Source organism: Balearica regulorum, chromosome 4, assembly GCF_011004875.1.
Source record: "Balearica regulorum gibbericeps isolate bBalReg1 chromosome 4, bBalReg1.pri, whole genome shotgun sequence".
Taxonomy (NCBI): domain Eukaryota; kingdom Metazoa; phylum Chordata; class Aves; order Gruiformes; family Gruidae; genus Balearica; species Balearica regulorum.
The window spans coordinates 49124602-49148157 of NC_046187.1; the positions used below are offsets into that span (position 1 = coordinate 49124602).

Genomic DNA, 23556 nt, shown 5'->3' on the forward strand with positions numbered 1-23556 from the left:
AATGGATGTTTTTACTGTGTTGTGTGTGAATGTTTATCAGCAGTTGTATTCTCTCCCTACATTTTTAATTATTAATTATTTTACCCTCCACGTACATTTCTGGATAATGTATTTTAAATAGCTCTGTAACAACCAGGGTAAATATTTAAATGAGTGGAGAAATTAGTTTAAGAAACTGACTTTCAAAGCAATCTTCCCAGAGCAAGATTTTAAGCATCCCTTGAACAGAACCTTAGCTTTACATATTACCAAGGAGCGTGGGTGTACCTTTTCAAAGAACTGTTACTAATACAACCTTTTCTGAAACTTTGTAGAAATGTGGAAAGCTACGTAAACAGTTACCCACATTAATTCCAAGACTGGACCTGTTGATTCAGTTTGTGTTTGCAAAGTGCTTTGAACTTGTATGGGGCTTGACCCTATTTGCCACTTTTCTCATCACTGTAGGTTTGACCACTCAATGAATCTCATGTGGCTGCAACTGTGGGATCAGATAAACTATGGGAGTTTATATCTGCTGAGAAATTGGCTCATGGGTATAGGGTACTGCCTCTTCCAGGATCAGCAGTGCTCACTGTGCTCTACCTTGTCTGGGTCTCCCTGCTGGGCAGTGACAGAAGCAGGGAAACAGGTCAGCCATTTCCTTTCAGAGCTTGAGTTTTTATGTCTCTTTCTAGTCTTCTTGACCTTTCTCCCTTTTTGGGAGGACAACAACACAAAGATTTTGGTCCCCCAACCCTTGTTCCTACTTCAGGTCCTCTGTGACTGACAGGTCTGCCAAATGGAGCTCTCAGTTGCCCCCTCTTTATACAGCTCTTAATTCTTTTATGACCGTAGTGAGTTCATATGGTGAGTGATTACAGGATCAATAACCTTTCTTGTGTTTACTGTTCAACTTCCTTTCTTAAATATTAAACTCCAGGATTAAAATATCTTGAGCAATATATTTAAATAATAACATTTAGAATTTTATTTATGAGACTATTCCTATATTTTGGTATGTTTTTTGAGCATATCTTAGTTCAATGCTAAAGCTGATACATGCAAAGTTGTCTTCCAAGTGCAGCCCTTATGAAGTTCCCTGCAACAGGAACATGCTTTAGAAACAGGCACCCTTTAAATAGAAAGGTGACTTCATCTGAAGATGATAAACCAAACCAACTGCACACACTCTACACTCCTCAGCTCTTCGTCCCTTTTGTGCAGCTTGCTCATAGCAGCTCACACATGCTGTAAGAGATATGACCTGCCTTGATTGTGCTCGATAGTTGTCTTTTTGTTTTTTTAACTAACATAAATTTCTCTGAACAGTATGCAAGATTTACTTGTTAGTCTTTAAAAAAAAGAGTACTGTATTGATAAGGCTGTGCACCCCTTTTAAGATTGATTGTGGAATTCGGGCATTCACAGTCAGTGAAATCATGATAGAAAAGTTTGAATATTAAGACTAGTGTGAGGGAGAACAGTGTGCTTTTATAATGAAAATAACAGAGAATGAAGCAGAACAGTTAAATATGAATCTTCCAGTGAAAAAAATATAGTCACTTCTCTCCTAGAAAACATATTTAAGATATGCATGGAGTCAGGACAGCAATTATCAGAGATAGATTATTTGCAGGTTGTCCAGACAGCTAACATACTCTTTGGCCGCTCCTCTCACAGACAGTGTCATTGCAACAGATGGCAACAGCTGTTTTCGAAACATTAGTGGCTTCAATAGCCGTAACTACTGCTGTCGTAAGGTGAAAGTGCATGTTTTATCATGGCAGAAACCTCTGAAATCTAAATTAATAACAGAATTCAATGCCAGGCAATTCTTGCAGATTTCCTCCCTCCCCCACCCCCCCACCCCCCCTAAGCCTGAAATTCATAGGACTCACCACTTCAAACAGTAGCAGAACTTGTTGCATTGAATTATGGTAAAGTTTCTAATTCAAATGATGTAACATTTATTTGGTTAGCATGAAGAACAACTTACAATTCAGAAATTTTATGGTATAGAAATAACTTTGTCTAAGATTTTCAGTTCGTACTTTCTACTCAAGAAACATTTTATAGGTAGTTTTTAATGGATTCCTTTGGAATCTTTAGAGATAGACATCAGCTTAGTATAGTGCTTTGCAGCTTAACAGTAGATGTTGCATACGTCCAAAATGCTTAAAAAAACCTTCTGAGCTGTCTGTAACATGAGTCAATGGGTATAGAGTATCCTCAACACCTTGTGTCTGTATCAGTCCAGTGCAAGAAAGTGGTAAAGTGGTATAACTTTATACAGATATACTTGGGCCTCAACTTGATGCTTTCAAATATGATGCTTTCAAACCAGCAAAACTCAGAACTAAGAATAAAATAAATGTTGCTTACTTAAGTAAGATAACTGTAATTTAAAAAAGCATCCTAAGTATTTTATAGGTAGGTGTTGAAAACCTGAAATTTGGCTGGGCTGTAATTTGTACTCTTGCATGAGGTTTGCAGAGATTGGTGAAAATAAAGTTGGACTTGTCCAATTTTCAAGAACTTGAAAACATACTTCACATAAGCACCTTGCTTATCTTTTCACAGTAAAAAGCACAGTCTGCCAAGTTCCACTAGGGTTTTATATTAATTCCTGTAGGAATATGAGTGGAAATTTCCATAAAATTGGTGTTTCAATAAGCACATGCTGACACTGAATCATTAATCTCTGTTATAGATTTTATGCTTTGTCTAACCACAAATGTTTTAACATGTAGTTAGCTGATTTAGTTTAAAAAGTAGAAAAAGCAGAGTGGACACATATTTTGGTTTACACAGGCAATAGTGTATGCTAAATGAAAATATTTTAAGTTAAAAAGGAAACATTCCTCAGTTGATAGCTTGCAGCAATTTAACTAATCAATTTAGAATTGGTTCATGTATAATCTATGTAAATATTTCAGTAATTGGAGGCCTTGGTTTCTCATCTGTGAGCTGAAAAGCACACATCTACCTTACAGAAAATTGTGAAGTTATATCAGCTAATGTTTGCAAGGCAGTGAGATACAATGGTGATTGTTTTGGCATGTAAAATAATTTTCATATGAAATAATGAGATTTAAAATGCTGCAGGTGATATGGTACAAAATATGCATAGCTATCAGTTGAAAGATGTCATCCTTGTCACCATTAGGTTAAAAGCTGATAACTATTACTCATTTTTTTCTGAAAAATTACTCTATAACAGTAAAATTATCTCCATCCTCTCCTGGTACACAGAAGTTGCACAAATCTTCTTTAGTTCAAGGACAATTAGCCCAGTTCAGATTTTAATTACTTGAATATAACAGAGAGCTTTCTCCCAACTTTAAAGGGCCAACAAGGAACATGAAAATGCTTTTCAGAGCATTTTAAAATGCTATTGTCTTGTTTCACAATACAATGTGTGGGTTTGAATCTTGCAGAGATGTCCTGAAATACATCAAAAGCTCTGATATAAAGTGGCCTAAAAGGATAAATTCTGTTTTTACTGGGTTTTAGAGTTGTACTTGACCAGACTATTTTAGACATTTGTAATGAAGCCTAAATATACATGATATTTACAATATGTAGGAAAATAATTATAGATTAAAGCAATTATTTAGAATAAAATTTAAGATGTCAGGTGTAAGTGTTTACTTTTAATGTTTAAGTTAACTAGTATTTCACTTGTTCTCTACTTCACAGCTTCCAAAGAATGAAGATTTTGATAATGATTGATTTTGTCCTTGCAGCTAGCATGATGGATGCCATTGGCAGCTCTGTAAGTTCTAGTAATTAAATTTGCCTATAGAGTTTCTTCTAAATATTTCATACCTTATGCTTACAATGTATCATCTCAGCTACATGAGATGGCAGACATTTGATGGAAAAGATTAGCATACAGAACAAAACTGAAAGACTAAGGAAATAACCTCAAATAATGTTCAGTGGGGACAAGTTTCCGATAATGAAAGAGGAAACAAATGCATACATATACAATGGGAGATAAATGACTGGGCAGTAGCACTGAAGAAAGTCATCCAGTCAGTTTGTTACTGGATCTGACATGAAATAGGAGGTGATAGAATATCTTTGCTAAAAAAGGTATCACACGATGCATTAACAGGCACATTGTACACAAGGCACACAAGCCAGTTATACTACCATTCAGGGATAATGCTAAATCAGAATAACACCTTTAGTTTTGAGCAGCATACTTACAGAAAGGCAAAACCCAGGAACTCGTAAAGCAGTGGCTACAGAAGCAGTGTTTCTGGTCATTGACACTCAAGATGAAGAATGTTTCTATGCTTTTCTACCTTGTCCACTTGCCATACAACTTTTTCTCAACTAATATCCACAGCTTCTTATTCTTACTTGTTCCCATGTTACTATGTTATAATTCACATTCAGAAACAATGGTCAAAGCTCCTTCACTTCTAGCTCCCCAAACCTGCTATGTATTCTGCCTCTCCAACAAAAACCCTAACACGCACACGCTTACTCCACTGCTTAAAATACTTCTAACCTCACCAGTCCTGTACTGCCTTTTTTGGCTGTCCTTCATAGTTTGATATTCAGGTCCCAACTAGCAGGGAACTGGGAGATTGAATTGTTGATTCATAATTGCCTATGTGGAAGTGGTTGCTGAATTTACAACTAGGTGAGCATCATTGTTTGTGGCTTACATTATCTTTTATGGAAGCCTTTTGTTCAGAGAAGTAGCTCTGTAGGGGCAGAAAAGGAAGTACCTGCCTCTGTAATGACTTTTACTCAGTGAAGAAAAATTTTACCAATTTTTATAAAGCCTACTGAGAAAAAGGCATTACAATGAAATGCGTTTGCTTTCTTTTGATTTTTCATTTGGAATATTATGGGCTTTAGCTGACCCTGTGACTAAAAACTGGGAACATTCTGAAATTTATCTCTGAGTTTTCACATTTTAATCTCATTAATACACTAATCTCAATAGAGATTTTTTGGACCTCATTTAAATTCTAAAAATATAGGAAATAATAACACCTCAATTAAAAATTTTGTATTTTTATAGTTTTCATAAAGTATTCTAATTTATAGCATCGATTTTAATGGCAGGTCACTAGTTGCTAAATAATTCACACAATAATGAAATAAAGATTGTGAATGCACATTAATTGCAGCAGCTGGTTAAATATGGGACCACATGGCCAAGAGCAGAGCTGTCAGCAGTTGTTAGATAATTGCTTCTCAGTGTGTAGTAGAAACAGTTGCTTCACCGAAGCAGATAGAACAGGTTGTGTTCAGTCTGGTTTCAATCAGTGGGCACTACTGTCCACTGGAGACAGTAACAATCAGATTCACATTTTTTTGAGTATTTGAACATTGTAAAAGTGTAACTTTGGTCCATATCTAATGAAAGGAATAGCAATATGTTATAGCTGCAGACTCTTACAACCCTAGGTTACATTTTGCTTCTAGATTAGTCTAGCTGTGCACTGATTTAATTCCAGTGATTTTAAAACAGTTATCCTTATGAAAAAGTGTAGTAGTACATTAAAAGAACAGTCTGTTAACCTGCAGATCTAAAACTCACATTGATCCACCTTGAAGTTACACAGCTAACTTGTTATTGTCGCGTGGGAAAAACAGGTGTGGAACTCCAAATATGAGAATTGTGATTTTGCTGTTCAGCAGCTAAATGTAATGGGATTTGTCTGGAGTTGACAGAAAGAGATGCCAATGAGGAGGTGGGGGTCAGGGAGAGAAAGCAAAGTATCAGATGCCAGTACTTTTCATCTGTAGGTTATTTTCAAAACTCTATTTCTTGCTCAGCCATTTCTTTCTTATGGTGTAGTTATTCAGTATGGCTGGTGATTTCTTTATTGTCATTTACTAATTACCAGCACTGTGAGCTTAAATCCTTTTCATCAGGAAATTTCTATGTGTAATGTAGATATATTAGTTCACTTCATAATAAGTGTATTGTCTGTAAAGCAAATGAGAATCAGCTCAGTGTTAGTTTTTAATTTTCATGAATTAATTCACAATTTTTAAGTAAACAAAAAGAAAAGATGCATTTAAAATACAAAGGTAGTAATATTTAGAGACAGAGCCTGTTGCAGACTTGTGTTTAATTTCATTCAAAAGAAAGGACATTTTGTGGTCGTATGTGAAGTAGCATCATACTGAATTTAGATACCAAGTTTTTCTAAGGTATGATAATGTTTTTGAGAAGTTCTGTACTTTTCATGTGTAATTTAATCACAGTAGGAGAATGGCTTTTAGGTGAAGTGATAGATGCATTTTCACTACACGTGAAAGGAATACACTTAGCTGCCTGTAGCTGTCTCTCCTCAAACACGCAGTCTCATGCTCTCTCCAGAACTGAAAGTAGCTCTTGGTGGCTCAGACCTTGCCACGTGTTAGAGACTACCCACCTGAAGGCTTTCCTATGAAATTGCAAGGGCCTGATCACAGTGGCCACCATTTCCAGGGTCACCCAGATCCTTCCTAAGGTATTTTACCATGTTCTCCAAGGTTGCAAGTACTGAGTTAAGACTGATAGAGGCTAACCTTCTCAATAAACAAATGTTGTAGTTAAAACTGGTAAGTATGGCGTGGTGGCTTCTTTATCACTCTTAACAATATGATTAGGATTAATTTTTGGTCTGACTGTTAACATAGGGTTTTTTGACAGCTTTACTTCTGTAACTAGCATTAGCTTGTCAGAGTAAGCCTGGAAATATTAATTATTTATTCACTCTTCCTCAACTCACCTATGCAGCTCTCTGCTTCTCCATAATTTTCTGTATGCACTCATGACTAGTCTGAGAATTTGCAGAGACCTGTCAAGGAAGCCTCTTCTGAATTTCCCAATTCAACTCAGCTTTTGTGAAGGATTTATATGAACCTGTAGATACCAGTTGAGACAACCACCCTGGAAAGACTGCATAATAGCGCATCCTTTCTTTGTACTATGCAACATGTCACACATTAACCAGTGCTTATGGTCAAATAACATCCCTCTAAGCCACTGTAGCAAGTTTGTCTCTGTATGTGCATATATTTTAAGTATTTTCTTCTCTTTTTTCCTGCTAGAAGAAAAGGAGAGAATGCTAGGGATCTTGTATGACTTTCAACAACTGAAAAATATTTTCAAGGGAGTATTCTTAAATAAGATAGGACTCTAGGGATATTAGGTCATTGGCTGCTTTGTTTATTCCTCTAAAAATACTAGTGTTCGGTAAACAAGCCTCTCACTTTACAGCTCCTCCTTGTGGTCAAGCATCTTAATGGCTTCTCAGGACCTAGTAGCAAGTGGACGGTTGGAGTCTGCAGACACCCCTGCTGTCCAAGCAGCCTGACATGGGCAGCCCAAACCCGGGGAGCCAGCTGAACCTTTTCCTCTTGACAAACTTCCTAGTCCTGCCACATGTACATTCCTCATTCTTTTATTCCACTATGTATATAAGATGGCAGTTAAGTGTGAATTAAAGGAAGCATCTGATACACTTCAGAAATACTTAAAGCAGAGGCCTATATTCACGATTGCTCTGCAAAGTTAGCATGCCTGATAATAAAATTTTTCAGTGTGACTAAATATTGCAGACAAATGGAACATGATGGCTAGGAACCATTTACTGAACTCATGGACATAGATTCTTTTATCTTCAAATACTCTCTTGAAACATCTCTAATTCACTTGTCTGTTGAAAGTGAATTGCATCCTGTCTAATAAAAAAGAAAAGGGGCCTGGAGATCTGCAGCACTTATTTCTATCAATCAGAAATAACAGGTTGTAGATTGTAGAAATAACAGGACACAGTTTATATAGATGTTCCTTGACAGTAGCAGAAGTTCCTCTGCTTTTTAACTAGTACCACAAATTAATTATGAAAAAAATCTGTATGTAGTACAGTCATAAAATGCACATTCTAATTAATACTGTTAGTTTAATTCACGAAGTTTACTCTTGGAGTTGTGGTGAATGGTACTGCAAGGAAGTCTAACCAGAACCATGTTTGTGCTACATAGAAACTTACAGAATGGTATCAGCTTTTCAGATAGAAGAAAAAAAATCACTGCGGCAAGAAAGTGACAAGAAACATTTTGGTGGGAGTGTTCATGGAAAATAGGTGAAGCCTGAGCTGATAGAAATGAAAGTAACTGGATGCCAGTGGAGGTCCACATCAGTATGCTACTTCAGATCTCTCTGTAGTTCAGTTTGATAGGGCAATGTTCTAACATATCATCTCTTCCATATGGATAGCAAATGTACATCCTTAGCTCATGTAAATAATGTTGCTCTGTGAATAAGGTTGCACCAGTTTAGAACTACTATTTGATCTTGCATATCAGATTTCCAAAAGGTTGCCCTCTGATTTTCCTTTTACAGTGCTAGTTGTGCTCTCGTGCAAGCACCATAGCTACTAAACTCTGTTTGCTCATATAAAAATGCAGACACAATGTTACTGATGCAGAACTTCACATCACATTTGTAAAATGTATCATAAAATCCCACAGGCTTTTTTCCCTATGTTGAAATCAAATTTCTTTAATATCTATTTGAAACTGTACAGGCTGTTTTCATTTAAGCTCCCTAGATTGGATTCTGTTCACTTTGGCTATTTTACCATAGTCATTAATCAAAAATAATTATTTATTGCTCTGTGTACATTCAGCATGTCAGAATTTGGAACAGTTATTCCAGCTCTCTTGTCACGTATCAGTATTTGCACCAGGGTGAAATAAGTGCTAGGTATTGCCATATCAGAATCACCACATTTTTCACCCATTCTCCATGGGAAAATTACGTGTACAAGTCGCAGCACAATGTTGACTTAAAGTTTTTGACTTTTATTTTTCATGCATACTCACAGCTTCTTAGGGACTATTTATTTTAGCATGCCAAAAATGAGCTTGAAACTTTACAATATTTATGTTGGCAATGTTAAGATTCTTATCATAAGAAGTGTGTAATCTAAAAGCATTTGAAAAATGCACAATGAAGTTGAAAACATATCACTGTGGACTGTATTTCTTTAAAACTCTGGAATTTTAGAACCTTCACAATGTGAAGCAGGCCTCACTGGATAGTAAATCTACGTACATGGCAGACGACAGAGAGTAACCAATCTTTATGATAGGGTCTGTACTACAGTGTTTTTCCCTAAAGTCCCCTCTGCATGTTCGCAGTGAGAGGTGGTAGTTATAGCCACTAAAGAGAAGGTCTCTTTGCAAAGCAGATGTATGTTTGGACACTCTGTATTATACAAAATAATTTTAAATAGAGGTAGCAATTGAGGTGGAAGTCACCATAGTGTCTGTAGGAAATTGTAACCAAAATGTTTTATTCAAGTTAAATTTTATTTGTGCTTTGTTTGGTTTCTTGTGTCACATGTTAAACGTGACAAAAATTTGTTGGTTTTACAATAGTGTATGTTTCCCTCTCTAGGATCCACAGAACTGTTTTCAAGAGCAGATACGACTTCAGGGCCAGGTGAGGCTTCTAGAACATCGTGTGAAACAGCAGCAGTTAAAAATTGTACAGCTTTTAGAGAAGAAAGAGATTCAGTACAGTGACAGAGGAGATGAAAACAGTGTCATTGACTTGGGAGGAAAAAGACAGTATTCAGGTTAGAAATGAAGCTGTTCTTTTCATTTCCATTCATTGTAATGATACCCAGAAGCTTTAGCACAATTGGGCCCATTGACTTATTGTTTTAAAAGCTCATAGAAAACTGTTTGTTTAAAACACAGTGTTCAGCTTTTACCTAGGCCTGGTGCCGTAGGGAAAAATTGTTAATCTCACATGATGTAAATCAAATCAGGATCAAAGCAGTTTATTGAGTTATTAATTTATTAATAGCACATAATTAAAAAACAATCAGTGAACAATAAATTCAGAATAAATATCAGCAATACAGCAGATAAAAGCCAATAACAGACATTTACAAAATGTTAATAAACAGTTACAGATTTCTAAACACCCTTCTTTCACTAATCTCAAACAGTTCCAACCCACAGGGTCAGTTCACATTCACACATTCACAGGGTCACGTGGGTTACAACCACACACTGACTCTGTTCCAATCTGTGAAGTCCCTGACAACCATATTTACACACATAAGCCTGGCATAAAGACATCTGCATCTCACTTTGATAATATTCTCTATGTTGCACCATTTTGACTGAGTTAGGTTCATCTCAGGACATCACAGCTTCTAAAACACTGGGTTTAAGTTGTTTTTGTAATCTAACCAGCATTCTGGTGGTGATCTGGTCCCTCTGCAGTGGGAGAAGGCTAAGTGTGTTAGCCCGTAATAGCTGGAGTGAGGCCCAAACTTAAAATAATAAAACACCATCCAGAAAAACAGTTGGATTGAAAATCCAGTTTGGGGGTCTGATTCTTGGATAGTGTTCATTTCTAGATGTCCAGTCTAAACTGTAACTTTTAATAGCCTTGTTTGAATATACTTGTAGTGTTTGTGCTTCTGGAAGAAATCACAACATATAACAAAGCATCGAATATAATAAAGCACCATTAAAATGAAATTCAAAGCAGTTGTAAATCTGACTTTAAATTTTAGCTGTATATTTATTTATGTATTCAGCATTCTGGAATACTTTTTTAAATTATTATGGCTGATTCATTAGTTACTGGAAAAGATTATTAAAACCACATGTAGCTGAAAGGTATTTGTCCTTTTCTTAGCATATGCCTCAGTTTATTTTCTTAAAATGTGATTCTAAATAACAGATCTAAGTTGTTCTGGTTTCTGATTATTTTTTTTCCATTATTTTTTCACTTTCCTCATAGCTTGGAAAATGTTTTTCCTTGTTGATACTGCATTATTTCATTCAAACTGATGTAGCATTTGAATGTCAACAGAACCGGATAATTTGGGGTTAGATAGTGAGGGAGAAATTCCACACTATATACACCTGCTAAAAATTAAAATATACTTACATGTTTTGCTAACCTACTAAGAAAATAATGGACAAGAAAAGCTATTTTCTATAAGCCAGTCAAACATTCTCTAGAAAGACAACTTAGCTGTTATTTAAATTATGTTTTCTATTAAAGTTTATTCAAGTCCTGGCATGGTGATTTGTTTTCAGTATAAAGTGTTTATTTTCTATGTCTAATCTTCACTGACACTTTCACTGAGAAGAAACATAATAGTTCAGAAGGTTCTAAACTGGCCTGGAAGTTAAGCCAACATGTTCATAAATGTTTCAGGGAAAATCTTACAGTTAATCAGCCCTACCTTTGCCAGGAAAAACAGGAATGTTGAAAATTATACGTCTTTCCTGTATGACTGCTTGATGGTAGATTACATATAAACAAAGAACTCATTTCTTAACTCCTAGAGGAAAAAAGATAAGATTATACAATTACATTGCTGTTATATTTTCATGAACTCTGAATTTTGTCATTGCTGTAAATGCTGATTAGTCATTAACACAAACAGAGACCAGACTGTAAATGGTATCAATCAGAAGTGGTATCATTTTACACATACATTGCACTTTTTGGAGGTAGTCTTCTATGTATTTTTGTACCTGTTGTTGCAAGAGTATCAGGTCCAGCAATTATTTCCCTTTTCTAACAGTGGTGATTCCATACTCTTGGTTTTGGCAGTTCTCCTGTGGACTTTATGGACACAGAAGTACAATGTTTGTTTTTAAAGGTTGCGATACATTTTATATGTAGAGAAGTTATATGATTGTAACAGGATTCCAATGTGGATTATACCATTGTAGATTAAAAGTGACACCACTTAAACCAGAGGAATTATTTTGCTAGTCAAATGAAAACAAAATGATACTATTTTATGGTGGAAAAAAGATTCTTTTAAATAAATGCCAAAATAATTACAGCTCAATAAGGTTTTAAAGCAACACAAATACACAAAAAAAGTGTGGAAAAGTCATAAAAATGTGTTTGCAGGGGTATTGCCTTTGTATTAGCCTGGTTTACACATGACTCTTCTATGACATTACTTGATTCCTGTTATTGACTTGATTTCTGATTTTGCCAGTAAGTATAAGACTAAAAAAACCTGTCCAATGAATGTTTTGTGAACAGATTGTGCGGAAATCTACAATGATGGCCATAAGCAAAGTGGATTTTATAAGATGAAACCTATCCAGAGTCCTACTGAATTCCTTGCCTTCTGTGACATGTCTGAAGGGGGTGGCTGGACTGTTTTTCAGAGACGTTCTGATGGCAGCCAGAATTTTGATAGGTAGGTACTAGACTTAGACATTAAAATTGGAAACAAAGTGGAGAAACATTAAACCAGATGGAGCTAAGTTAAATCTTAACTTTAGAATTATACGAATAAGTTGTTATCTCAGGTAAAAGGGAGGAATGGTTATCCTGTGGGAGAGCCTTCAGATGAGATACCACTTCTGGCTCAGGCTCTCTTCTGGGAGACATCTCTTCTAGTCTTTTTCTGACAGCTTGTACATTTTACATGAGGACACTTCAATGTCAAATGCATTAACAATTGTTGGAGCAATAACTCTTAATGGCACGTAAATGACTACCTTGTCTTTTGCAAATAGTAAAAGTCTAAAAAAGTAAAAATGTAAGCAATCTGCTTGAACAGAAATACCATCAGCAAACAAGTATGAGAGAAAATGACCACAGAGTAATTTGTAGCTCATAGTAAAATGCCTTTAAGAAAGATAAGATGGGTGAAAACTTGATCTGTGGACTCCTAACCTCCTTGCTTTTGCCAAGACTCAAGCATTTCTGGGAAATGTCCAGAAGTGAAATTTTTGGTGCTGTGAGACTTGAATACAAAAGCCCCAAAATATTTACAGGTATTAGAAGCAACAAGAAGGTTTTTAGAACCCTCAGTTTGTCCAATTTGCTTTTCATATATCTGCATCCTTCTGTGGATTTGTGTCTTACCTATGTTTATAATTACTGTAAATAACTTTACAATACCCTTATGAAATAGAGAAGTGATCCCCAGAGAGGATGAAAAACTGCAATCCAGCCAAGAAAACTTTGCTATTCTTATTTTATAAAATATTGTCAGACAAGCTACAGAAGCGATCTGCAGCAGTTTACAGTTGTTACCACCACACACCACCCATTGTTCTTCCTTGCCAGAGACTACCAGCTACTTAAATGACAGAGGCTGCTTTCTCTCATGACTGCCTGTCCACAGCCTAATACTTTCACCCATTGGTTGAAGTATAGTTGCTTCTCATCAAGGAAATAGATCATATTTTTTCCCTGTTAGAATATGTCATGAAACCAAAACCATTGAGAAAGTGTTTCAAAGCTACTGTAGACAGGGAAAACATTCAATGCTTTCAGTATACACATTAATTCTTGAAACTATGCACTAGTATGAGTTCAAAAATTGTTAGAATCAGTCAGTAAGTCAAAGCTGGAAACAGCTGGCTAATACCTCAATTTACAAAATTATATATCCAGCTGCAGAAGTTTCACAGCTTAATCAAATCACAGAAAATAAAGAAACAATGCTTGTGATAGACCTACATTCTCACTTAGATCCCCTGGATTTAACCAGGAAAAATGTTTTCACTTCAGGTAAATAGTGCTATATCAGAGATTGGCCTGAGCTAATGTGTTTTCTTCTGTTAATCTGTTAATCTTAAACCACTTTGAATGTACCTCTTCGGACTACTCTTTGGACTGGGATTCAGTGACCAGTGTAGTGTGGGATTCAGCCTTTCACATGTAAGAAATAGAAATAGTTCTGTGAATATCAACAATGTAAATAAGATAATAAAGTGTAAAATATTTGTTTATTATTGTTCCAATATATAATGAACCTACAAAGAGCTCAGCAGAGGACTACCAAGATGATCAAGGGCTAGAGCACTTGCCCTGTGAGGACAGGCTAAGGCTTGTTTAGCTTGGAGAAGAGATGGCTTCAGCAGAACCTAACAGTAGCCTGCCTGTACCTACAAGGAGGTCTCTAAGAAAACAGAACAGTCTGAGAGTTCTTCACAGTGGTGTCTGGCGGGAGGATGAGAAACTAAGTACATAAGTTGAAACAAGAGAAGTTCAGACTGGATATAAGGAAAAAATTTTCCCCATGAGAACAGTCAGCAGGTTGCCCGAAGTGGATATGCAGTCTCCATCCTTGGAGGTTTTCAAGACCTGACTGGACAAGCCCTGAGCAACCTGGTCTGATCTCATGGCTAGCCCTGCCTTGAGCAGGAAGTTGGACTAGATTACCTCCTGAGGTTCCTTCCAAATTGAATTATTCTGTGATCTATGAGTGTATGATAAAATAAACATCCAAGCAAACTTGCTTTTTTGATAAATTAGTATTTTATACTCTTTTCAGAGTCTGGAATGACTATGAAGAAGGCTTTGGAAATTTTCTTTTGACAAATGGTGAATATTGGCTTGGAAATAAAAATCTTCATTATTTGACTAATCAAGGTAAGATTTGTATTGTAACAATAGTCTTCTATTGTTTCTGTTTCTTTGCTCTTTCCAGGCCATTTTTTGTTACCCTTTTTGTTAGCATAAATCCTGAGTTCTGTTGTTAGTCTGCATAGACTTTTCCAAGTTTCAGAACAAAACACATTTGAATATATGTTTTCTAACAAAAGGTTCAAAACTGTTGTGAGGCCAGTGGCATGCAGGGAGCCCCTGCAACAGTAGATAGGAGTATACCTTAAAATAATTGTCTCTACCCATTTCACAGTCAGTATCACTAACAGTCCAGAGTACCAGTTCATTTAGTCAGGGCTTTACATGGCTTCATAGGCTATTACATGAAGGTAAATCTAGGCCTGTCCTGTTGATTAGGCTAGTCTTAGAAAGCTATTTCCATCTTTCTAATGGTCACTCAATCTAAGAAAACTTCTGCTTTGCAGTAAAATGCTGCATACACAAAACTTACCCATTAACTTAGCCAGCTAATTCATATGGAAATCAATGCAAACAGGATGTGGTCCTAGTATAACTTTTATCTTCAAAGTATAAAAATCTAATTTTCTTAGGTGTACACTTATTGATTGATTCTCACTATCCTTTCATTACCACCTCAAATAACTTACTAAAATATAAAGTCCATAGGGCCATTTTTTTAGAGATTTTTTGTCTACACTTGAAAATCTGTATTGGAATAATTCTAATTTTTTTCTAAGCTTAATCAGGTGAATAAAGACAAAGAATAGGAAGATATGCTTTAATATGCATAAAGAAGATAAACTCCCATAAAATATGCTGTGATGATAGAGATGAGATTCATGATAAAAGTATAGTATTTTAATCTTCTAGTATAATACTCTGTTCTGAAAAGTAGTGAGATAGATAGGCTATTTTAACCAAAATAATTTGTGTTGTTATTTCTTAAGGGAACTATACTTTAAGAATTGATCTAACTGATTTTGAAGGAGAACGGCGTTTTGCACAATATGCAAGATTCAGAGTTGCAGGTGAAGAGGTAATAAAATATTGAATAATGACTGGAGGTTTTAATGAAAATGTAGATTCTGTAGACAGACAATAAACATACAAGTTCCCTAATTTTCATAAAGGTTTGTTTAGAACCTTATTATCATATTTTCTTTCTTACAAATGCTTGGAATTTTCAAATATGTAATAATAATGGTTTACATTGATACAGCAGTTTCACACTTTCTGTAAGATGTATGAATCATTTGGTTTAGCAGCCATGGATAAAAGCAGTTTTTCTAATTTTGTTGATATTACCAACAATAATGGAACATTATATTCTGATTGGTAATATATACTGCAAAGTAACTCTATAATTGTTTTTATTACGTCATTTATACATAAGGTTATTGACAAATTTTACCCCCGGTAAGCATCTTTACACCCCTTCATTATGTAGTACACGGTGGTTAAATGGCATGATGTTTCTGAGCTTAAAAATAGTAGCAAATGGAACAGATTAATTTCCTCTTTGTGGTTTCACTCTCAGACATGGTAAAAGTTAAAGACATATTGGATTTTTTTTTTTCTTCACATTTTTCATTAGCATTCTTATGAGATGAGCTGTGGTGAGTACTCTGGTACAGCTGGTGATTCCCTTGCTGGTGGATTTCATCCTGAAGTAAAATGGTGGGCTGATCATCGAGGAATGAAATTCAGTACTAGAGACAGGGATAATGACAACTATGAAGGGAACTGTGCTGAAGAGGAAAAGGCTGGCTGGTGGTTTAACAGGTATTTTGATTTTATATTAGTGTTGTCAACTATTCTGCTTCATGTGTATTCATACAATAATAACATATGGTAGAAGATGGGATTGGCATTGTTTATTATATTTGCAATCTGCCCTTGACCCCTACCAGACATCTCAGTGCTGGTAAGATTGAGACTCACCTTCGAAGGGACAGCACCTATGGCACAGCTCAAGCTGGTCTGTGATAATGGTATTTGCCATAGGCTTTGGTTGTCTTTGTTATCAGACAGTAAGAAGGTAATTCTGCCCCTTTAAGGTAACCAGTTCTTACACAAGTAGGTCATGTAGATTTTGCAGACGTATCCCTGTTGTACTTCATTCTTGCATTTCTGGTGCATTGCACTAGACCAGATGTGGCAGTACTGCAGATATCTGACAAGTTAAGCTAGTGCCAGGTTATTAAGCCTCATTTTTCTCACTTCAGTTCACAGCATCTCACTCTTGTTATTCCTTCTATATCAAGATGGGAATGAGTCCACTCAGCTTCTGTCAGTGAGTATGGCTGGACTGATAGGAAGACTTTTTTAAACAGAGTTCAGTAAAAGATTTTTTTAAATCCTACTTACATATAGAATATCAATTCAAAAAGAAAGGATAAAACTGGTAGCCTTAGCACTGTCTGTATAGGCAGCTATGTTCTTTCCCTTAATTAATTAGATGAATATAGCCATGAAGAGAAACTGTGTAATCTAGCTGTGTAATAGAGAGGTTTAAAATACAACTCAGGGAAGCATACTACTCTTTCACTGTGATCTCAGCTCACTTGGCAACAGCTGCCAGGTTGGATCAACTCCATCTCTCTGTTGTGTCATCCTTTGTTTCTGTTTTTTAACTCCTCATTTTCCAAATTCTGTTTCCATACGTAGTCTGTGACCACCTTAGCTGATATAATGTAGCTATTAACTCAATGTTTCACAATTAATTACTTATTTTAATATATTTTAATATATTTGCACAGATAGTAGGTCAGCAGAATGTTTGAGACATATGGAAAAAAATCACATGTAGACAAAGTTTTTTTGCAGTTCTCATGAAAGCTAAGATATAAAAAGGAAAGGCAACTGTGTTGGAGATCCTTTTCCTGTGAAATCAGAACTTTTGTGGATTTAGAGGAATATCTAGACCTCAAGTAACGTAAAACTCTGATACCATGCCATGGAGTTCATTGAGAGTGAATAACCAAGTCAAGTGCATACGTTCTTTGTCTTTTAAAAACTTTTTTTTTTTAATATTGGATTGGTCTGGAAGTACTCTTGCAAAAGTAGCTGTATGGCCAAACTTGACAGTTATTAATACCTTAATTAATACGTAGTTGGTGCTACGTAACTACTAAAGATAGCTGACTTCTACCAGGCTAGTTCCTATTATGGCTGTGTAGCTCATGCTCTTAAAGTGACTGTCTATCTGGATAATGAAAATGAGTTACTAATAGTGTTATTCCACTGCATTGCTACTGACTTTTTTATGTTAAACCTAACAAAACTGAATACTGCAAAATACTAGAAAATTTCAGTATCCTTAAATCCTACCCAAAAGAACAGTACTGGCAGAGAAAGGAAAGCACTCAGAACACATATTCATCATGCACAGATTAGCAAACATAGAAGGAATTAGTGCTCTTGGCTGGTTTGTATAGGAGCTCCCAGCTATGAAGGAATTTTTTATAGCCAGCTCTATGCTATGTGAACTAATGAAATACAGAAACACCCAGATAATATGAGTACCAAGGGATGTGACACAAGTAAGGCCACATGGAAGTTGCTTAGATCTAGTTTAAAGCCACTGGTCTTGCTACAGCTCAGCACATGTTATCCTGGACTTCTGCAGAAAAATGTCTCTCTGCATTCTTTTGTAAGCAAAACTCTAGAAGAGATACTCAGCTTGGATGCAAATCCACAGAGCTGGGTTCACTCTGGTCCTACACCCAGGTCATAAGCTTTCCTGCATCCAGGGCATTGCAATGGTCAGTAGGTTCATAATTGGTAAAAGAAGAGCTAACGAGTCTTGTTGGACATGAGCTTATTCTCTCCCCAGCACTTCCAGTTTTAGTTATACCATGCATGGATGATCACAGTGGATCTGCCAGGCATCAAGGTGGGGTCACAGATCTCACTAATGCAGACTTCCTGCCTCAGCAATCATCCTGGAGACAGCATAGCTACATCCATGTGGGGCTATACAGGAGTCAGTAAGTCCAGGCAGAATTAAAACAGTTCTCAGGGAAACAACTCCATCTCTCTGCATCTGTGATACAGTTAATACATAATTCAGATAAAATGTCCACAGATAATTGAGAGTTGACTGTACTTTAGAAACTATTGCAGTGCAGTTTTTTACTTTAAAAATTAGCCTATCAGAAAGAAAGGAGGAATATAGGCTAACTTTAAGGTATTTATTGACTTCTGAATCATGAGTGTTGCTTCAGAATATCATATCAATAATCACATGCCAGTTGTTTCTTTAGTATGTCCAGTTACTTCATACAGCATCCAGAATATTGCTTACAGAATACTGTGGGTTTTTGCTGTTAGTGCCTCCCAGCACTAATTAAGACTTGTTACTAGCTCCTATTGCTGTTGACAAAATGATGTTTTGCCTTCTTCCAGCAAAGGAAGTACAAGAAGGGGTTCGGTTGATCTAGATACCTCTTAGCAATTACAATTCCTCTACTGAAATCTGTGTTTTGATTCAAAGTAGAGAGAGTGCCTGCTCAACACTAAATTTGTATGGCTAGAAATATAATGTCAGCTCTGATACAAGTTTGCCATTCTCGAAAACAAAGTCACTTTTGATATCTGCAGTTTATAAGCTTTCAACCAACACATTAGCAAAATTGAGCTTAAAAACTGTAAGCAATGAATAAGCATATACACGTGAGAATTTTCCTATGAGGCTTTTATCACAGTTTGCATTTCAGTTCTCAAAAACTATTGTTAATGTAAGTGTAAGCAAAGCCAAAGAGACTAAGATTTGCTAGTAATAATATCCATAAGGTTCATTTGGACTGTTTTCTGCTTGCATATTTTCTGGAGTCTGCTTTTGAAATCCATCATGGTGTTTGACAGCTAGATATTAACAGCACTTACAACAAAATACTGAATTGGCAGATAAACCAAGCTGATTCATTACAATGTGCTACAGAAGAAACAACTGATTTGCTCTCCATATGGTCACATAAGGTTCTAAACTTCTTTCTTGTAGAAATAAAATGAGTATGAAGGTTGTTGAAGTATGTGCTGGGATCTATTCAAGCCTTTTGGGTTTTGCTATGGTTTTGTTTGTTTGTTTGTTTGTTTGTTTTAACCACTATATTTAATAAACTGTAACACCATTTCTGCTTCTGCTTCCGTGTGTTAAAGAACCCAAAAAAGAATGTACTTCGTATAGTCAAATAAAATGCCAGCTCAATCGTCCAGTGAATTGGTATACATATGTTTAACTGGCTGTCAGGTTTAATCTATTTGTAAACAGAAGTCCACAATAGGCAAACCGATGGTGGTATTCAGGTTTTGTCGTACGAAACACCCTGTGGGGTAACTGCAGAACTTAGGAGGGGCTACTCTAGAACAACAAAAAGCAGCACAGTATTTCTTTCCCAAAGTTTTGCTTGGTGTAGGCCCTGCTGCCACCCATGACCTGAACAATTGTGGAATAATTCTCCACTGAAACAGATCAGCAGGTAAAACTCAGAGAGCTAGTAATGTCAGAACCATGTGGAAAGAACAAAAACCCCTTTTGTTTCGAAGATGCTAAGAGCAGTTTTGCCCTTATCAAACTGTTATTATTTAGGCACACTGAAGTCCACCAATGCAATTTTTTTGCAGCTGTCAAAGTGGGCTGTTGTCAGCATGGCCAAATTTTTGACTCTCACAGAAACTACAAATGCTTGCAACTTTTCGACAGGAGGGCTTATTTCTGTTTTTCTTTACTTTTCCACCAGGTGTCACTCTGCCAACTTGAACGGTTTGTACTACAAAGGCCCCTATACTGCAAAGACAGACAACGGGATTGTTTGGTACACTTGGCATGGGTGGTGGTATTCTCTGAAATCCGTTGTCATGAAGGTCAGACCAGAAGACTTTGAACCTAATATTGTTTAAGTATTTTATTAAGACGATTTATCTAGTTAATATTTTAGCAAATCAATCCAAATTAAAACAGATGGGCAGATTTTTGCTTCTCATCTATACATACATAAGTATGGGAAAATTCCTCTGCAACCAGTAATTTTATGAGATGTAAATGAGAAGACAATCTGGCCTATGAATCTGTAGATACAAATACTAGTGCTAATATGTGTACAGGATTTTTTTAAAAAGACAGGCATTCACCTTGGAATAAGGACATTTCATCAACATGGAGAATTAACTTCTGCAGTAACTACAAATCCTTTCACCTTTTAAAAAACAGTATTGTCACTGTGTTGTCGCAAAAATGAAAATGAATTGTACGTATTACAACAAAAAACCATTTAAATAGAAGTGTAAGGCTGGTTCCATCAGTGGATGGAACATACTTTCTTTGGAATGATTCAAGGCTTTAGAAGTGAGTTGCCTGTAAATTCCTCTGATGTATTTGTTGCCTGTGTTGTGTACGTAGCATACATAAAAAGTATAAAGAACAAGGCAGGGAACTGAAGGAAGAGAAGGAATGCTACCAGGCTAGAATCCATTGAACCCAGCATGCAGGAGTGGATTGTCTGATGTTGCTGAAGCATTTGTAGGGCTGGTCACTTAATTTCAATCTAATATTTTTAGATAGTCAGTAATTATGCCTTTCTTCTTCTTGGTAATCATTACGTCTTTCTTTTTTTTTTGGTAACATTTGGTAACAAAACCTGGACTTTAATATATTGATATGTGGAGTTTACCAAAAGGCTAAATAACAAAAGCTGCAACTAATTTTATTGTGAGCTATGCTTTGAACATAGACTATCATAATGCATGTGTAGAGGGAAGTGTATTTCATGTGCAACTAAAATCTGGCATTTTAGAGGTTCTTAGTGCTTAACTCTATAAATCTTTACTTTCTTTATGTATCTGTTAGACTCCACAACTCTCCAAATTCGAATGTCCTGTTCAGTCACTTCAAAGTGGTTCTGTTTCTAAGCCTGTTATCTTCTCCTTTTCCTATGTCTCTGTCTTGGCTCCCTGGGCTTTTCCCCTTCTCAAGCTGCAGATCCACATTTTTCTTGTGTAAGAAAAATTGTAAGAGAGACACTGCCTACCCCGGCTTTTGTGCCTAGCACCACAATAGACTCTAACACGCTGTAATAATAAGAATCGCTAATTAGTGCTTGCTGCCATGGAGAAGATAGGAACACTCTCTAGAAAGCTATCTGATGAAATGTAATCCATTTCTGCTGAGCAGATGCAAATTAAGATTTTAAATAACACATGGATCTGAGCCAAACTTGAGTACTTCTATATCCCTGCTTTCCTAAAATAATTTTGCTTTTGTGGTTGGACTGCCAGTTTCTCTCCCTCTGTCCAAATACAAGTTTTGAACCTGGCAGCCAGTTTCAGTCAAGCCTAACATATTTGAAACTAACTTTTGGCAAAAAGTCCCTGGAGAGGGATTTTTTACAAGGGCATGTAGTGATAGGACGAGGGGTAGCGGCTTTAAACTGAAAGCGGGTAGATTTAGATTAGGTATTGGGAAGAAATTCTTCACTGTGAGGGTGGTGAGGCACTGGCACAGGTTGCCCAGAGAAGCCGTAGATGTCCTGTCCCTAGAAGTGTTTAAGACCAGCTTGGATGAGGCTTTGGGCAACCTGGTCTCATGGAGGGTGTCCCTGCCTGTAGCAGGGGGATTGGAACTAGATGATCTTTAAGGTCCCTTCCAACCCAAACCGTTCTATGGTTCTATGGTTAGTTAATATATAACTACATTGATATGAATACAGGCCAGCTGAATGATAACGCCGTGCATGGCCATTTTTCCTTCCATTTCCATCCTCCAAACCCAAAAGTTTGGCAAGAATCATTGAAAGAATTGCACGAAATAAGAGAGAGAGGATGTGTAGAACAACTAGGGGAAAAAAGAGATGTTCATATGAAACAATCTCACTCAATAAGATAAATAAGATTACACTTAAACAAAAAAGGGGAATTAAGTGGACGAAAAAATGAGGTTCAGGCAGCTAAAAAGAACATTATCATGTAAAAATGATGCTGATAAAAATCTGCAGTAGACAGGTTTTGAGGTCTGTGCTTTTTGTGGTAATAGCAGGTATTCTAGATAATCTAGTCTTTTTTGTGATGTATCAGTAGATACTCTGCTAGAGATGTCTAGCCTTTAGCACATCCCTGTACCCCAGCATGACAGAACCAATGGATAGCTCTACAGCTGCTTATTTGGAACCTTGTTTAAGCAGTTAAACCAAATTAAATTCTGTTTCTGACAGGAAGGCATACCAGCCTATGTATGTGTGTGTATGTATATACTTATATACATATATATATATATATTTAGCATTCAACATTGAAACAGAACAACTGATATGTATTTTTATCCAATTTTTTAACAGAATTTAAAATTAACTCCTGTGTAACTCTATGAGTAAGTCTGTAGGTATATAGGTAATAAAACAATGGAAGTTTTGGAGTAGTTTATAAAGATGTTGTAAGTACAGTATTTCCCATCATGATTTTCAAATTCTTGTTCTACTCTAAGAGGAGAAGGATTTAATTCTTTGCAAAACCATGGATGGCATTATGTAGAAATTGTAAAAACACTCTTGAGTTTTTCACAGGAAAATGGAAAGATTAGCTCATGTATTTGGAGAGTATCAAGACAGATCATATTCCATATAATTTAAATGAAAGACACAAAGGATTTAAGTACAGCAAAGTTGGATCTGTAGCACACAAAAAAGACTCTGAACATGTACAGATTGTGCTCATAAAATCTGCAGTAATTTTTTTGTTTGCTGCAGCATAAATCCGTCCTATTTACTTACAAGAACGCTAATGAAGTATTTCAGCTGAGTTAGGGTACTTTTGTCATATTTTGATGTAAAATTTGACTCCCTTTCTCTACTGAAATCGCAAAATGAAGGAGAATCAAATCTTTCTTTATACATCTTCCAATGTATTTATATGTTTGTTTGGACTGAATGCTTTTCAGAACAAGGACTTTGATATCCTAGCGGTCTGAAAAGCGTGAGGCATACTGCTAGCAATATGCAAATACAGTATTTAATTCCCGCCATCTTTCTATGGCCTTTCTTTGTGTAATAAATCTGTTTGGCCACATGAAAAACATGTGAAAGTGTTGTAATTCAAAATGATCGTATAGTTGTTCTCAAATAAACAAACCCTTTATTTTCAAAAGGCAAGTTTAAATAGCTACTAGACAAGAGAGTACAGCTTGGAAGAGAATT

General features: G+C 36.1%; 1 protein-coding gene across 8 annotated transcripts in view; it reads left to right on the top strand.

Moving 5' to 3' along the window:
• Window positions 1-23435, top strand: part of FGL1 (fibrinogen like 1) — a 35614-nt gene extending 12179 nt beyond the window's left edge. For 7 of the 8 annotated variants that reach the window (XM_075752090.1, XM_075752083.1, XM_075752084.1 and 4 more), the window contains 7 exons: window positions 3682-3757; window positions 9410-9590; window positions 12047-12206; window positions 14298-14395; window positions 15319-15407; window positions 15966-16153; window positions 20113-23435. In XM_075752090.1, coding sequence (XP_075608205.1) covers window positions 3692-3757; window positions 9410-9590; window positions 12047-12206; window positions 14298-14395; window positions 15319-15407; window positions 15966-16153; window positions 20113-20272 — 942 coding nt within the window. In that variant the 5' untranslated portion in view covers window positions 3682-3691 and the 3' untranslated portion in view covers window positions 20273-23435. Of the gene's footprint in view, window positions 1-3680; window positions 3758-9409; window positions 9591-12046; window positions 12207-14297; window positions 14396-15318; window positions 15408-15965; window positions 16154-20112 lie in introns of all 8 variants that reach the window. The other variant, XM_075752086.1, reaches the window with a different exon arrangement.
• The last annotated feature ends 121 nt before the right edge of the window (window positions 23436-23556 follow it).